At 43.3% G+C, this 16,195-nt stretch overlaps 1 protein-coding gene across 3 annotated transcripts in view; it reads left to right on the forward strand.

Moving 5' to 3' along the window:
• The window catches only part of C25H16orf62 (chromosome 25 C16orf62 homolog), a 139,699-nt gene that overhangs the window by 29,370 nt on the left and 94,134 nt on the right, over positions 1–16,195 (forward strand). For all 3 annotated transcript variants that reach the window (XM_005697540.3, XM_013974867.2, XM_013974868.2), the window contains exons 7-9: positions 1,443–1,571; positions 7,185–7,269; positions 13,887–13,946. In XM_005697540.3, coding sequence (XP_005697597.1) covers positions 1,443–1,571; positions 7,185–7,269; positions 13,887–13,946 — 274 coding nt within the window. The remainder of the gene's footprint in view (positions 1–1,442; positions 1,572–7,184; positions 7,270–13,886; positions 13,947–16,195) is intronic.

The following is a 16,195-nucleotide window of genomic DNA, read 5'->3' on the forward strand; positions in this document are numbered from 1 at the left end:
CCTATATGTGGAAGCTAAAATATGATACAAATAAACTTATTTGCAAAACAAAAACAAGCTCTAGACTTACAAAACTTTTCTTTTTTTCCCCTTACAGTTACCAAAGGGAAAAGGGTGGGGGGATAAATTAGGAGTTTAGGATTGGCAGATACAAACTACTATATGTAACATAGAGAAACAGCAAGGACTTACTGTACAGTACAGTAGGCAGCTATACTCAGTATCTTATAATAAACTGTAATGGAAAAGAATATGAAGAAGAATATGTATACATACGTGATATAACTGCATCACTTTACTGTACACCAGAAATGAACTCCGTGTTGTAGAGCAGATGTGATCACCACCACACTACGGAACCCTTGCCAGAAATAAACTCAATGTTGTAAATTAACTATACTTCAATTAAAAAAAAAAAAGAGCTCTTCACTTTGAATTCCAGGGAACATTCATATAAAAGGGATTTGGTTCCCGGTCTCATGTGGGTTGTTAGCATGACCTTCACTCCTGTGAGCAGTGTAATCAGCATCTTAACAGTTAGCCAAGGATTAATAAGCATGTACTGTGTGCCAGTGGTACTGGTCTTTACATATGTTGTTATTTCATCCAAGTGATGACCTCACGCACTTCTGCCATGGGTTTTTGCCGAGTCTGCTCTCTGTCCTGAATGCACTCTTCTTGATCCAGTTAATACCCTCCATTGCCTACTTAATACCTGCACCCCACTGAGAATTTGTTTCAAGCATCACTTGCTCCAGGAAACCATTCTTGACCACCAGTCTAGACTAAGGTGAACCTTTTCCTCAACATTTGTGTATCCCTGAAATTGAGCTGTGTCTCTCAATTGGTGGATGTCCACCATCAGCATTTTTTCTTCCTTGGTGATACATAAAACAATTGTGCTTCTTACAACGGACACCTCAGATTTAGATACACTGTGATATGTATCTTCGTAGAATTGGTTTCCCTGAATATTTGTCTCTGTATTAGGGTCCATCTTGTCCTCTGTACCTTAAACTCTGTTAGTCCTGAAATAATGTCTTTTTGCACAACTTTGTATCTGGGACATCTAGTATACCATAGTTGCCTAGCGCACAACGTGCCCCATTAACTATGTGTTGAATAAAGGTAAGTCCTGTTATCTCTGTTCACAGAGGAGACTCAGAGAGGAAAGCAGCTGATCTTGAGTCATATGGCTAGAATGTGACTGAGCTGGGAGTGGGCTCAGGTCTGACTTATGTTCCAGGCCAGTCTCCCAATCATTGCCCTCTGCCCATCTTCGCAGAAAACTCAAAGAACTTCTTTGATCCCAAGGCAGAACTATCAATCTTGCTTGGGATATGAGGACAACCTACAGATCAAAACTCAGCTAATATTCATGGGGGTGGGAAGTCCAAAATGTTTTTCTTCTGTATATGTATCTTTCTACTTTCTGCCCACAGGGATCCCAAAAGGAGCTGTTGAATTTGACTCAACAGGATTATGTGAACCGCATAGAGGAGCTCAACCAGTCGCTGAAGGACGCCTGGGCCTCGGACCAGAAAGTGAAGGCTCTAAAAATAGTCATCCAGGTCAGGTTGAGTGATTTTTTTTTTTTTCCTCCAGAATTTCCTTTGTAAATCTCCTTTGTGGATAATTAGGGTTTTCAGAGGCCTGCCTTCAGGGTCTTACCCTAATTTTTTCACCTGTTCCATTTTCACCTCCCTCCTGTGAAAGTCCATGGTTATGAATCAGTGTTTTTTATGCAGTGGCTAATCCCAGGGCCACCATGTGCAGCTGTATAGATTATGCACTGTGTAATTCCAGGAAATTTCACCCTAGATTACAGAATTACTGATGTCCCCCCAGGGTTGTGCAGTTTGTTGGCCCTGTTACAGCCCCTGACACATTTATGATCTGTATAGACTAAAGATTGAGCAACTGTGTTTTGGGTTTTCTTGTCCAGATTTTCTTTGTATCTTTGGGACCAATGGTTGTATGTTCCTAATGTATGCATTTTGGGGTCATGTTCTGTATAATGATGTGGTATAGACAATGTGTTTACAGTGTCAGCAGTACATTTGTTGAGTCCTGTTTGTTGATCCATGGCAACTTTTGGATCACAAGAGCAAGTTGTATAGGGAAAACAGCTTATCCTGTCTCTTGAATCATAAAAACATCCTGTCTTGGCAAAACATGTCCAGAAGTACACTATACAAGGAATGAAGTATACATTATGATTTTCAGAGCAGAGGTAACAGAATTGCTGAACAGCCATTTTAGTTCAGAAGTACTAGCTCTCATTCTTGTTTATTGTCATGGGAATGTGACATTTGTTTTCTTACCTTTTTTTCTGGAGGAGGGTTAGGAGAGTCTGAGAGTCTTTACACTGGGTACTTGAAAGCGTTTAGGATAACACTTTGTATGGCAGGTACTATTTATTTTGGTGTTCATGATAGAGGCAAACCCAAGCCCATTTCCCTTCCATCACAGTTGTCAGTTGACAAAGTAAATATCTGAAGGTTTCTCTCATCCTGGAGGCACATGATGGAGGTTGCTTGCTGAGTGGCTCAAGTGAGAAAATACCTAAACTAACAAGAGCTTCTTCAAAATATTTTCGTTGGCAACATCTCTCCATAGAGTTTTGTAGCACAGAGCTGTGACTTCTAAGAGTTTTACATCTGGAGGAGATTTGATTCATGTGTACCTAAAGAAAAGAACCATAAAACTGTTTAATTAACTCCACATCTGGTTAATAGTAATTATTTGACTTTCACTACTTTAAAGACTACCTTCTTTATCCAGAAAAAGCTGGTGAAGGTGCAGAGTATGGAGAAAGGAAACACAGTTCCCTTTATTTGCTCTGTAGTAAGATTTTACTTTGTTTTATCAACTTTATTGAGATAATTTACATGTCCTAAAGTTCATCATTGTAAATGTACAATTCAGTAATTTTTAGTAAGCTTACAGAGTTGCACAGCTATTCCACAATCCAGTTTTAGAACATTTTCATAGCTACTGCCACTTTCAGCTCCAGAAAAACCACTGATCTGCTTTTTGATTCTGTGAATTTACCTTTCCTGGACATTTCATATACGTGGGGTCATTCTTTTGCCTCTGGCTCCTTTCACTTACTATGTTTTTGATGTTCATCCATGTTGTTACATCAGCAGTTTGTTTTTTTTCCCTGCAGAGTAGTATTCCACCGCAGGCATAACCACGTTTTTCTTATCTGTTAGTAAGTTGGTGGCCATTTAGGTTGTCTCCACCCTGACCATGATGAATAATGTTGCTGTTCACAGTTGCATACAAGTCTTCGTGTGGACATATATTTTCATTTTTCTTAAATAGATTCCTAGAAATGGGATTGCTATGGTAAGTTTATGTTTACCTTTTTGAGGAATGGCCAGTTTGCTTCCCAAAATAGCTGCTCCGTTGGCATTCCCACCGGCAGTGTACAAGGATTCCAGTTTCTCTGTATCTTCTCCATCACTCGTTTCAGTATTGTCTGTCTTTTTGATTATAGCCATCTGATTGGGTGTGAAGAGGTATCTTCTGCCATTTTAATTTGCATATCCCACCCGACTAATGATGTTGATCATCTTTTCATTGGTCATTTTTATATTTTCTTCAGTGAACTGTCCATTCAAGTCTTGCCCATTTGAGAAGTCATTTCGTTTATCTTCTTTGCCGAGTTGTAACAATTTTTTATCCTTGATATAAATTCTTTATCAAATACATGATGTACATGTATTTTTCTCCTAGTCTGTGGCTTGTCTTTTCATTTTCACAATGTTATCTTTTGAAATGTGGAAGTTTTTAATTTTAATGAAGTTCAGTTTATCAGTTTTCTCCTTTTTGGCCCATGCTTTTGGAGTTGTATCCAAGAACTGTTTGCATAACCCAGGGTCATGAGAATTTCTTCCATTTTTTTCTACAGTTTTATAGTTTTAGCTCTTACATCTAGGTTTATGGTCCATTTTGAATTATTATTTTGTATGTATAGTATGAGTCTCTAAATTTATTAATTTTTTTTTTTGCTTATGAATATCCAGTTGTCTCAGCAGTATTTGCTGAAAAGACTTTTTCCTGTTGACTTATCTTGGCATCATTGTCAAGTCAGTTGGCCATAAATGTAAGGGTTTATTTCTGAAAATTCTATTCCATGGATCTCTAAGTGTATCCTTAAGCCAGTACCACCTGTCTTGATCTATAGCTAGCTTTATGGTAAGTTTTGGAACTAGGTAGTATAAGTCTTTTAACTTTTTCTTCTTTTTCAAAATTGTTTTGGCTCTTCTGGGTCTTTTGTGTATCCATGTGAATTTTAGGATCAATTTCTACCAAAAAAATACAAAAACAAAACCTGAGATTTTGATAGGGATTGTGCTGACCCTCTAGATTAGATGGAGAGATTTGCCATTTCCTTCTCCAGGAGAATTCATCTACCGATGCATAAATTATGTATCATTCATTCTGTTGATGAGTTTCCAGTTCTTTCCTTTTCTTTTTCCTTTTTCATTATTATGAACCATGTGAACACTAGTCATGTCTGCTGGTGACCATGTAAGGTGTTTCCCTAATGAAGGCCCATACCTGAAAGTAGAATAGCTCAGGTGTACGGCGTGTGCCTCGTCCACTTTTCCAGATGACTCCAAGTTATGTTCTGCAGTAGCTGTGCCAGCCTGCACCGTAGTGGCAGAGTGTGAGCGTCTGTGCTGTTCGGCAGCCTACCAACATTTGGTATGAGCAGACTTCCTATTTTAATTTTTCCAATTTAGAAGGTAATAAAATCATATTTTATTGTGATTTTAATTTGCAATTCCCTGATTATAATAAGATTGAGCATCTCTTCAAATGTTTATTGGCCACTGGGGTTTCTTTTTCTGTAAGATGGCTTTTGTTGATTCCTTTTGCTCATTTTTCCAATATGTTATTTGTATCTTTCTTACAGATTTTTAGGATTTAAAAAATGTGTTCTAGGCAATAACTGTCCTCTGATTAGTCTGCTTCCTTCCTTCTTTCCTCCCATTCATCCATCCATATAGTCATACTTTTTTAGTACTCAATCATAGGTTATCTTTTAATTTATTCATTTGCTTTGGTTCAAATTTTTGTTTTTTAATTCCAACTTAGTTTTTGAAATTGTGAGTTTCCTTCTAGAATATCACTAATTGGCAACAAATGAAAAACATTCTTTTAGTATTTTTTCTGCAGTGTTGATAAATTCGATAGCAAGTATTTCAGGCAGGTAATTGACTAGTCAGTTGCTCAGGAAATGTTTATAGCAATGGTTCTCAGCCTTGGCTGTGCATTAGAATCACTTGGGAGCTTTAAGAAATCCTGTTTTCCAAGCTGAACACTGGAGCTGCTCGATCAGAATCCCAGGCACTGTTTTTTCACAAAGTTCCCTAGGTTATTCTGAAGCTGAGAATCCCTGGTTTGTAGAACGCTTATTCCATTCAGAGGGTAGTACAGATTGTGGATTTCACGAGCCCAGTGTGTCCTGGGCTTGTGTGAGTGCAGCACCTGGAGCTCTTGTTTAAAATGCTGATTCCCTGGTGCCTCCACGGGTGGTTTTGACAAGTCGGTTTGGAGAGGAGCAGGAACTCTGTTTTTAATACATACCACGGGGTGCCTGATTTTTATTAGTTTAGGAAACTGCAGCAAAGCTTTTAAAAAAAATAGCTGTGGAATCTTCAAAATAGTGACTTCAATTTATAACATTATATAACTTTAACTTTGGATTAAAAAACCTTATATTCTGAGACACCAGCTGGGGAGACAAATCCATGCAGTGTTGGGAATCGCCAGCTGTGTTTAATTTGAAATCTTCTGTTTGAATTCTCTCTCTCTCCCTCCCTCCTCACCACGGGCAGTAACTCATCTCTGAGGGGCTCTGGTGGAAACTCAGGAGATATCAACATCCCTAGGAACCAAGCGCTGTGTACTGTAAACAGTCTCTAAGATTCAGAGCTGTCTGTTTTCTCCAAGCCCTGAAGTCCCATGGGGTAATTGTTTAAGTTGGAGCTCTCATAAAGGGCATGTGAAAAACATAAAGCAAGGTGTCAGGAAATGGAGCTCTGTGTACATGCAAATGCCACGCTTGGTGTCGATGCCATTGTTTTCACAGCTTACGTTCCTCTCGCCGCCAACCTCCAAATAACATTAGGGCTATGAGAGGTTGCTTCACAAACCGGACGCATTGTTTACTTTTAAGTATATAATGCTAAAAAGAAACTTGATAAATCTAATAATTTAGAGATTGGGTAACAGAGCCAAACTGAGAACACATGTCAGTCTACATCTTGATAAGATGAACTTTCTAGCCATTGACTGCACATTGAAAGTGCATACATATGAAAGGACTCTTTCTAAATGTCCAAATAGTTTTGGTTTTTACATGACATTTTTTTTTAATCTCTGATAAACTATGGCAAGGTTATCTAGTTCCTTATCCAGACTTTTGAATCTGTAAAGACTTCAGGGTATCACTTTGAATTCTTCAAAGTAGAGATAGATTTTTGTTTTTGATTATACGAGATGACTTCATCTGGGGTGTTCGGGGCCACGTTGTGTGGCTGTAATCTGGTTTGAGTCCTGAACATGTCAGTGACCTTCTGGCGTAGGTGATGGTGGAGGGATTGAGCAATTTCCTGCAAACCCAAAACATTCCTGGTGTTGCAGAGCACAGTTCCAGAGAAACATGTAACTCTTTGAAACTTGTCCAGTTTCCTTTTAGAAGGAAATTTAAGAGTGAGTATAAATAATAGATGCTAGTGTAAGAAGCCCTGGAGAACCTGTGGGGTCATTTCATAGAAAAGAACATTTAAGAATCAAGACTATTCTGAAATAAACCAGAGGAGGCCATACTGAAAAGATGGAGTCACCTGCAGGGATGCTGGCTGACTTTCCTGGTGGCTACATACTGATCCTAGTTCAGACCCTCTGGATAAGATTCCTGAGTTGTGGCTTTTCTGGAGGCAGGTGATGGTGCCTTTCCTCAAGAGGCTCTGTTATGAGCAGAGTCGACTCCCTTTGTCAAAAGCACAGTGGTATTTCTTGTAATTATACCTCCAGAGATTAGCACCAGGCCTGGCCCGTGGTAAAAACCTGCACTTGTCTATAGAAATCCTTTACTTTCCAGGCTTGGAGTGTTTCAACCCAGTCAGACATGACAGAGTGACTTTTCTCTTCTCTTTTTCTAGTGCTCAAAGCTTCTTTCGGACACAAGTGTTATTCAGTTCTACCCAAGCAAATTTGTCCTTATCACTGACATACTTGATACATTTGGTAAGTACTAGTTTTATTCATCTTAAATCTAAGAAGTAGTTTGATTGCCAGAAGTTGGATGGTCGAGTTGCTTTAAAATAGGTTCTGTTGTGGTTTCATTTTTGAGGTAAGTACGAGGGAAATCAAAACCCCCACCCTTACCCTTGCTCCCGTACTGTTTTTGAAAGAATTTTATTTTTTTTAACTTGATTTTTATTGGCGTATAGCTGCTTCATAATGTTGTGCTTGTTTCTGCTGTGTAGCAGAGCAAATCAGCTACACATACACATGCATCCAGTCTTTCCCAGATTTCCTTCCTATTTCAGTCACCACAGAGCGGTGAGTAGAGGCCCTGTGCTACATGGCAGGTTCTCAGCTGTCTATTATATATATAGGGGTGTGTGTGTGTGTGTGTGTGTGTGTGTGTGTGTGTGTGTGTGTGTGTGTGTGTGTGTGTGTGTGTGTGTGTGTGCACGCGCGCGCGCACATGTGCGTGCTCATGCACTCATTTGCTCAGTTGTGTCTGACTCCTTGTGACCCCCGTGAATGGACTGTAGCCTGTCCGGCTTCTCTGTCCAGGTCATTTCCCAGGCAAGAATACTGGAGTGGGTTGCCATTTCCTCCTCCAGAAAGAATTTTGAATTACTTGTTTCTCCCCTTCTGACAGGCTAGTAAGGTGAGTGAGCGAAGTGAGGCGGGCTGGGGAGCACGCGTCCTATCGAGGCCTTGATCCACTGCCAGCCAGCTCATGGCATCTGGAACCCACTTTGTTCAGAACTCAGCCCGGCATCTCTTCCCAGCCCTTCCCCACCCACGCTGGGTTTCTGTCCTAGGGAACGGCAGCACCATGCACTCTGTTGCCCACTCTGGAAATCTGAGCATCTTCTCGCCATGCCCCATGCACAGTCCATCACCAGGTTCTTCTCTTCAGCCTCCTCAGTTTCTCCCCGGTACTCTATTTCCTGTCTTCTCTGTTGAAACCTTAGTCTAAGCCGCCACCCTCTGTCCCGTGGATGATGGCTGCAGCTCCTGTGAGGTCTTACTGCATCACTGTGGCTGCCCCTTGTCACGTGCTCAACCCCTCAAGCCAAATGGTCTTTGGGAGCCCAGCAGAGAGATCTAGATGGAAGAGATTAACCAGGAGTCCCTTGGAGAAACAGGAGGTCTCCATGCTGCTTCTGATGGTCAATGGCCAAGACATCATGCCATTAGCAGTTTGCCCAGACCATGCAGCCTGTGGGCCGTACGTGACGTTCAGCAGTGAGGTGCCCTGCAAGAACTAGGAGGTAGTCTCCTTCTGAGAACTGAATGCGGAGGAGGTTGGCACATAACGTTAGCTGTCTTGCCAGTGGGCTCCCAACCTGGCAAGTCTAGCCTGTAACCCATTGAAAGGTCAAATGTGTTAGGAAACAAAATGTCATTCAGAGAGACCATATATTTCTGTGTAGGAGACCGAGGACCTGAGTGTATTAACTGGAATAAGTGATAGAGAAACTAACTCATACTAGTCTTGGAGAAGGGAGGGTATTTATCGGCTTATGTTGAAATGTCCAGGGGTCATTTCTGGCTTTAGGTACAGCTAGATTCAAGAATCCAACCAATATCTTCAGAATTGTGGCTTTTTCTAGTACTTTTTCTTGGGTTGACTTCATTCTCAAGCTCCACAAGGTGTCCCCAGCTTCTATCAGCTTTGCTGCTAGTAGTCCCAGGAGAAGGAAGGAAATTCTAGCCACACTTTCCAGCAGAAGTCTTGGAATTCATCTCATTGATCTGGCTTGGATCACTCGTCAGTCCCTGAGCCAGTTATGGGCTCTGGAGGAGGGAATGTGCAGATAATCCAGAGTTCAGATACCCCAAAGAAGAAAGGTTGATGCTCTTTCCAGGAGAAAAGGGAATGGGAGCTAACTGAGCCAGGAAGAGACATCTAGGATCTTTGGGTTCAGATGATCCGGGGAGGTGGTGTTGGGTGCTCTGCTGGGCACTGACAGTGTCAGCAAATAGGAAACAAAAATCCAGGCCTTGGTGGGCTGTGCCACAAAGAGGAGATTTACAGAATACATAAGTAAACCTGATTGTATATTAGACGAGGACTGGTGCTATGGAGGGAAAAAACTCCAAATCAGAGCAGTGGGTGGAGGTGGGCTGCACTTTTAAATAGGGTGGTTGGAGGAGGCCTCGCTGAGAAGTTGATGTGTGAGCAAGTACTTGAAGTACGTGAGAGATGAATCACATGCTGGCAACGTGGGGCCAGTTAGGACCAAGGAATAGCCAGTGCAAAGGCCCTGGGGTAGGAGCAGTCCTGGCAGCTTCAGAGAACTGAGGCCAGGGTGCTGCTGCAGGTGGTGTGGAGTGGTGGTGAGGGGATGGGGACAAGGCCAGAACCTGGGGGGCCATGTAGGCCGTTGAAATGGCTTGGGCTTTGACCTGGAGGACATGAGGAGCCACTGAGGTGTTACGTAGAGTAAGTGCAAGTTCTGATTTAGTTTTTAATGTGCTTCCTCTGACTGCTGTGTTGAGACTAGATTGTAGGGCAAGGGCGGGGCAAGGGGCCCAGTTGTGAGTCCAGTGCAACATTTCAGGTAAAAAATGAGGGTGGCAGGGACCTGGGGAGGCAGTGGGGATGGAAGGGGGGGTAGTGATCCAGAACAGACAGGCGCTTCAGGCTCTCAGAATAGACATCAGTTACACACCCCTTGGGCCTCAGCTTGTCCTCATGCCCAGCTTTCCTTCAGGGAGCGAGGGTGTCAGTCAGCCAGAGAGGCTGGTAGCTGTGTCTGTTTCTCCTGACGGTTCTGTTCTCATGGCGAATTGACACATTGACCTTCTGGTTCCCTCACCAGCCTCCTGCAAGTCTCTTTTGCCTGAGTCAGCATCCCTGGGCGAGACTAGTTCCAAGAGGCCGATGAGCCCGCAAACCTGGCCAGATCCAGACATTAACCCTGTGAGAATTTGGGGCAGTCATTCTGTCAGCCTCTGTGGTGGCAGCCCAATCCCATACCTCAGCCAGCAGGACTGAGGTATGGTGTAGATGCCTGCTGTCCTTGCTGTATTCTAGGAATGAGCTGGGCTGGGGGTTGAGAATAACGGTGAGAATCCTCAGCAAATAAGGGTTTTCTTTGGGCCTGACTGTTTTAGGTTCTTTAGTGATATTCAGTCACGCCGTCTTTGTAACAGCTCTATGAGGTAGGGTCTGTGATTATCCCAGAGAAGGCAATGGCAACCCACTCCAGTACTTTTGCCTGGAAAATCCCATGGATGGAAGAGCCTGGTAGGCTGCAGTCCACGGGGTCACGAAGAGTCGGACACAACTGAGCGACTTAGCAGCAGCAGCTATAATTATCCTCACTTCACAGATGAGGAGGTTGAGGCACAAGGATGTAAAGCAGCTCATCCACTTCCCCAGGGTAGTGAGTGGCAGAACAGGGGCTCAAATTGAGTTCTCTCTGAGCAGTCAGAGCACCTGCTTGATTGCTCTTCAGTTCAGTTCAGTCACTCAGTCGTGTCTGACTCTTTGCAACCCCATGAACCACAGCACGCCAGGCCTCCCTGTCCATCACCAACTCCCGGAGTCCACCCAAACGCTTATCCATCACTTGGCTTATGGGGGAAATTCTCTCTATGAAAACTACAAGTGCGTGTAGCCTTGACCCAGCAACTCACCTCTGGGAATTCATCCCAGCAACCCGAGTGACCGTCCAGAGGGGACCAGTTAAACAGAAGATGACACGTCTGTGCACTTCAGCGCTAGGAGCCCCTGAGGAGTGAAGCCGTGCTGTGTCCCGGTGTGGAAGGTACCCATGTTATGTTGTTGGGTGAAAAACTCAAGATGCAGAACGGCTATGAGAGTATGTTCCATTTTGTGTAAGAAAGGAGGAAAGTTAGAACACTTGCTTCTCGTCACTTGTGTTTGCCTAAAGAAACATTAGGAGGATACTCAAGAAACTAGTAAAAGTGCCTCCCTCCCGCACCCCGGCCCCCCTCCAAACGAGGGTGGTCCAGGCAGTGAGCATCATTCGGTACCTCCTGTAGCCTTTTTGAATTTGGAACGGTGGGCATGTTTCACCTATTCAAAGGATTCCCAGAGGCACCCTTGTCCAGATCTGTTGTGAATAGCTTTCCTCAGGCCTGCGAGGCAGCCTGCATGTTCAGGGGCTGCATGTTACACTTTGGGGCTAGAGAGCCGCTCTCACCTTTTACAAAGGGGGCGGGCCTCGCTTGCTTGAGTGGCAGCTCGGAGTGCGGAGGTCCACTGTGCATGTGTCTCTGTTACCCTCGGCGCCACAGGAACACGTGCTGCTGTTGGGGGGCAGGGGGTTTGTGGTGGTGGACGAGGCATGGGAGCGTGGGAGCATCCAGCTGGGTGGGGATGCGGGACACCGCCCTGGGCGTCTGCAGTGCGCAGGCGTGGCGGTGCTTTTACTGGGACTTCCCTGGAGGCAGTGAGCGCAGAGCTGGAAGCTGGGCTCTGGCGTCTCTGCCTGCATTCCTTGCCTATCCTCCAGGGTGGTGTGAACCTGAGCCTTGGTCTCTTCACTTGTGGAATGGGAAGTGGAATTTCCCATTGTGAAGTTCCCACACCTTCACTTGTGGAATGTAGACCTTGCCTCAGGGAACTTCTGGGGAGAATTTTAATTGGGAGAATGTGCAGGAAGCACATGATGTCTGTCTGTCCCCCTCTAGGAACTGGCAGGGTCAGTGTCAAAGTAAGGTGCTCAGAAAATGTTAACTGTTGTCACTGATCTCTTGTATTTCAGTGTCTTTGGTTTATAAGTAAGTGAATCAAGAAAGGAAAGGAATCTAGGATCAGGTGTTATTTCTCAAAATAGTTGTCCACTAACTTAACAATGATGTTGAAGCTGAAACTCCAATACTCTGGCCACCTGATGTGAAGAGTTGACTCAATTGAAAAGACCCTTGATGCTGGGAAAGATTGAGGGCAGGAGGAGAAGGGGATGACAGAGGATAAGATGGTTGGATGGCATTACTGACTCAATGGACATGAGTTTGGGTAAACTCTGGGAGTTGGTGATGGACAGGGAGGCCTGGTGTTCTGTGGTTCATGGGGTCACAGAGAGCTGGACACGACTGAGTGACTGAACTAAACTGAAGTTAACAAAGGAAAACAAATGTTCACCCAGCTCTTTTGGCTGAAAATGGTTTAGTAGTTAAAGGCCCCTTAGAATATGAAGGTGAAATACAAAAATGTATTTAAAAAAAAAAAAAAAGAAGGCCGGTTTTGGAGAGATGGTAAGCTTTTTGTGGAGTAAAGGCATTGGGTTCTCTGAAGTCGGGTCCACACACCCGAGGAGGTATGAGAAGTCACACGGCTGCCCAGCGGGGCCTGCTGTGCTGTGCACATGCAGTCCCAGTGCTCGGAGTTCCGTGCTCATCTCAGGAGGCCTCTCTCGGCATCAGATGTGGCTGCCTTGGAGAGCCTGTGACTGCAGGTAACCAAATGCTTCCTGCCAGGAGGTCAAAGGCAGGTAGCTTTGAGAACTGGGGCTCAATCCCTGAGGCTTCTTAGGAACTTCTAAATTGAATCCATGGTTTGGAGCTGTGGTTCTCGTCTTCAGTTACATACCTGGAGAGCTTTAAGAACACTTCCAGTGGCCAAGCTGTGCCCCAGACCATTTACATTAGAACCTCTGAGGACAGATTCCACACGAGCCTATTTTCAAGTGCCTCAGGGGCTTCCCTGGTGGTTTAGTGGTAAAGAATCTGCCTGCAGTGCAGAAGATTCGGGAGGCTCATTCCCCGGGTTGGGAAGATCCCCTGGAGGAGGAAATGGCAACCCACTCTAGTATTCTCATCTGAAGAATTCCATGGACAGAGGAGCCTGGTGGGCTACAGTCCATGAGGTTGCAAAGAGTTGGACAACTAAGTGGCTAACACTTTCAGCCTATCAGATGTGTTGGAGAGTCTCTTGTGGAGACCTTGAGGAGGTGGCTCACCTTGGGAAATGGGTACTAGCCGCTGCAGCCCTGGAAGGTTCCCCTTGGCGTAAGCCCTCTTGGAGATTGCCATTGACCCCACCATAGAGCCTGTAGGTCCCAGGCTCTGCTTGTTTCTTTTTGAAGTAAAACTGACCTGCGTTAGTTCCTGTTATATAACACAGTGATTTCAAAATGATCTCCACAATAAGGCATTAGTATTTATCATGATATAAAGATAATATGTAGTTATTGACTGTATTTCCCATAACTACATTTCATACACATGAGTCATTTATCTCTCTCATTGTTTCTCTCCTTCCCCTCCTCCCTGGCAACCACCTGTTTGTTCTTTGTATCTGTTACTCTCTGTTATTTTTTGTTTGTTTGTTTGCTTTTAGATTTCACATATAAGTGAAATCATATAAGTGAAAGACAGTATTTGCCTTTCTCTGTCTGACTTACTTTGCCTGGCATAAGTGAAGGATCACTTTTCTGCCTCTTCACAGAAAGTGTAAAGTTCCCTGTTTTAATTAAAATCTGAAAGAATCATGGCTTAAACATTGGGTCCACTAGGTGGCAGCACACTCTCACAAGTTGAAGCTCATCCTGGCGATGGCACCATCTCTGTCCCTAATTAACAAATGTTAATTTAGTGTTTGCACCTGAAGGGCATGATGCTGACGCCATATGTCCTTTTCTCCCCAGGGAAGCTGGTGTACGAGCGCATCTTTTCCATGTGTGTGGATAACCGCAGTGTCTTACCAGGTAATGTCATAGCTGTTCCAACGGGTTTCATTCTGCCCTCAAGTCGGGGTTAGAAGGTTTATATCAAGTCAGGATTTATTGAGACCTGAAATTTTTTTTGTGTTAAAAGTTAAAGAAACACTGTTAAAGTTTTTTGATCATCTCAGTCTTTGAAAAGCAGCCCAGCTAGGGATTTGAGCAAGTAATTTGAATCTGCAAGAATGAAAAGGTCCTATGATTAGATTCAATTGAACTTTTATACCAACTTAAATTTCTCTGCTGCTTGACATTTTAATATTTTTCCTACATATCTTTCCTAAGAAGCAAATTGCTTTATAGAGCTAATTTTATATTAAAGAACAATGTCAGATAAATCAAAAATAACAGATACTTTGCATCTACAGTATATGCCCAAGTGATATTTGCATTAAATTTATTGCGGCTCAATTTTGAACTCTCAGGAGGTTATACTGGGACAATGAGATCACAAATTCATTTTGTCACATAAATGAAAGATGACGATGAGGCTAGCACGGAACTCGTAGCAACAGCATCCATTCTGTCTTACTCCTCCTTCTGAGTTCCTAGCACTGCCGGGAGGAAGCATGCTTATCTGTTCAAGTTAGAACAACAGACTGTCTTCACTTTCATCCCACCTCCTCCTGCTCCTGCTTCCCTGGAGGATGAAGCGATGGCATCAGACAGACCTGCAATTTGACTTTTCTTTGTGTCTGTTAATCGGTCTTGTCTTGTCTTTCTGGTTTTCCTTTTCTTTTTTGTCTTTCTCTCTCTGTGTCTCTTTCTCTTTTGCTGTTTCGTTCATCGTCTCTTTTTTTTCTCTCTTCTCTTTCTGTTTCCTTCTTTTCCTTCCTTCCATCATCCATGTTGTTAAAACTAGTTAATATGCACATTTCTCAGAAAGCAAGACAGAACTCTACAGACCTTTAGGGCTAGAAAAGCTCTTTGGAATCACCTCGTCTCATTTTAGTGGGGCCCCACCCAGTGGGAAAGAGCTAGGAACTTGGCACAGTCCTGCCACCAGCAAGTGAGAGCCTGGCTCTGAGTGCTGGACCTGCAGCATCCATTATGCTGCACACTCGGTCCCATGAGGCTCTTGTGCACTAGAGATTGACCAGTCCAAAGTGAGATAAGCTGTGAGTATTAAAAAAAAAAAAATGTTGGATTTCAGAGGCTTAATGCAAATAAGCGACCATGAAGTATCTCCCTGATTTTTAAGTTTACATGTTTACATATTGAAATGATATTTAGATGAACTAGATTAAATGAAGTATATTTTAAAATTACATGTTTTTGTTTTAGCTCTTTGAATGGGGCTCATGTGGTATTTCCATTGGATAGCACTGCACTCCACCCTCCCCTCCACCACATTCCCACCTGCAATGGTTTTTAACAGCTCCTCACACATTCTAGGCTTCTCAGGACTGGGAGGCAGGGGCCAGCCTGATGGAAAGGCCTTCTCTGTCAGCTTAAGGATTTGGCAAATTTGGTGCATTTATTTTACACTTGCCAGTGTTTCTTCCATGTACTATATCAGCAGCAGTAAACTCTCAGCCTGCAGGCAGAATTAAACCCAGTTAGGTGTTTTCTTTGGCTACAAGAGTATTTTTTAAAATGCTATTTGGTATAGTTTCTACTTCTTCCTGTTGTATACCTGATTAGAAATGTTTATATCACCTGCCTGGCCCCTAGGGGCATTTATGTTCATACCTACTACAATAATTTTCCTTCCTGTCAGTTTTCACTGACTATACCAATTTTAGGGCTAGTTAAGGAAAAACTGGGCTTCCCAGGTGGCTCTAGTGGTAAAAAACCTGCCTGCTAATACAGGGGATATAAGAGATGCAGGTTTGATCCCTGGGTTGGGAAGATCCTCTGGAGGAGGGCATGGCAACCCACTCCAGTATTCTTGCCTGGAAAATCTCATGGACAGAGGGCCTGGTGGGTCCATAGGGTCCCAAAGAGTCCAACACAACTAAAGCAACTTAGTATGAATGCACGCAAGGAAAAATTGCCAATAGCTTTCTCCCTACTTGAACTCTAGAACTATGAAAGTTCAAAATAAAAGGCTATTTTCATATTCACTTTTAGTTCTTATCTAAATGTGCTAATTAATTAGCATGTTTATTACTAAATTCTTGCCTCCCCAAATACTTTTTTTTTAACCTTGAATTGGGCTTTTGTTTTCTTGAAAATAATTTCATTTCTCCCCTTTCAGTTAAAATCTTTATCTGCATGTATGTTCTGTTTCC

Source organism: Capra hircus, chromosome 25, assembly GCF_001704415.2.
Source record: "Capra hircus breed San Clemente chromosome 25, ASM170441v1, whole genome shotgun sequence".
In the NCBI taxonomy this organism is placed as follows: domain Eukaryota; kingdom Metazoa; phylum Chordata; class Mammalia; order Artiodactyla; family Bovidae; genus Capra; species Capra hircus.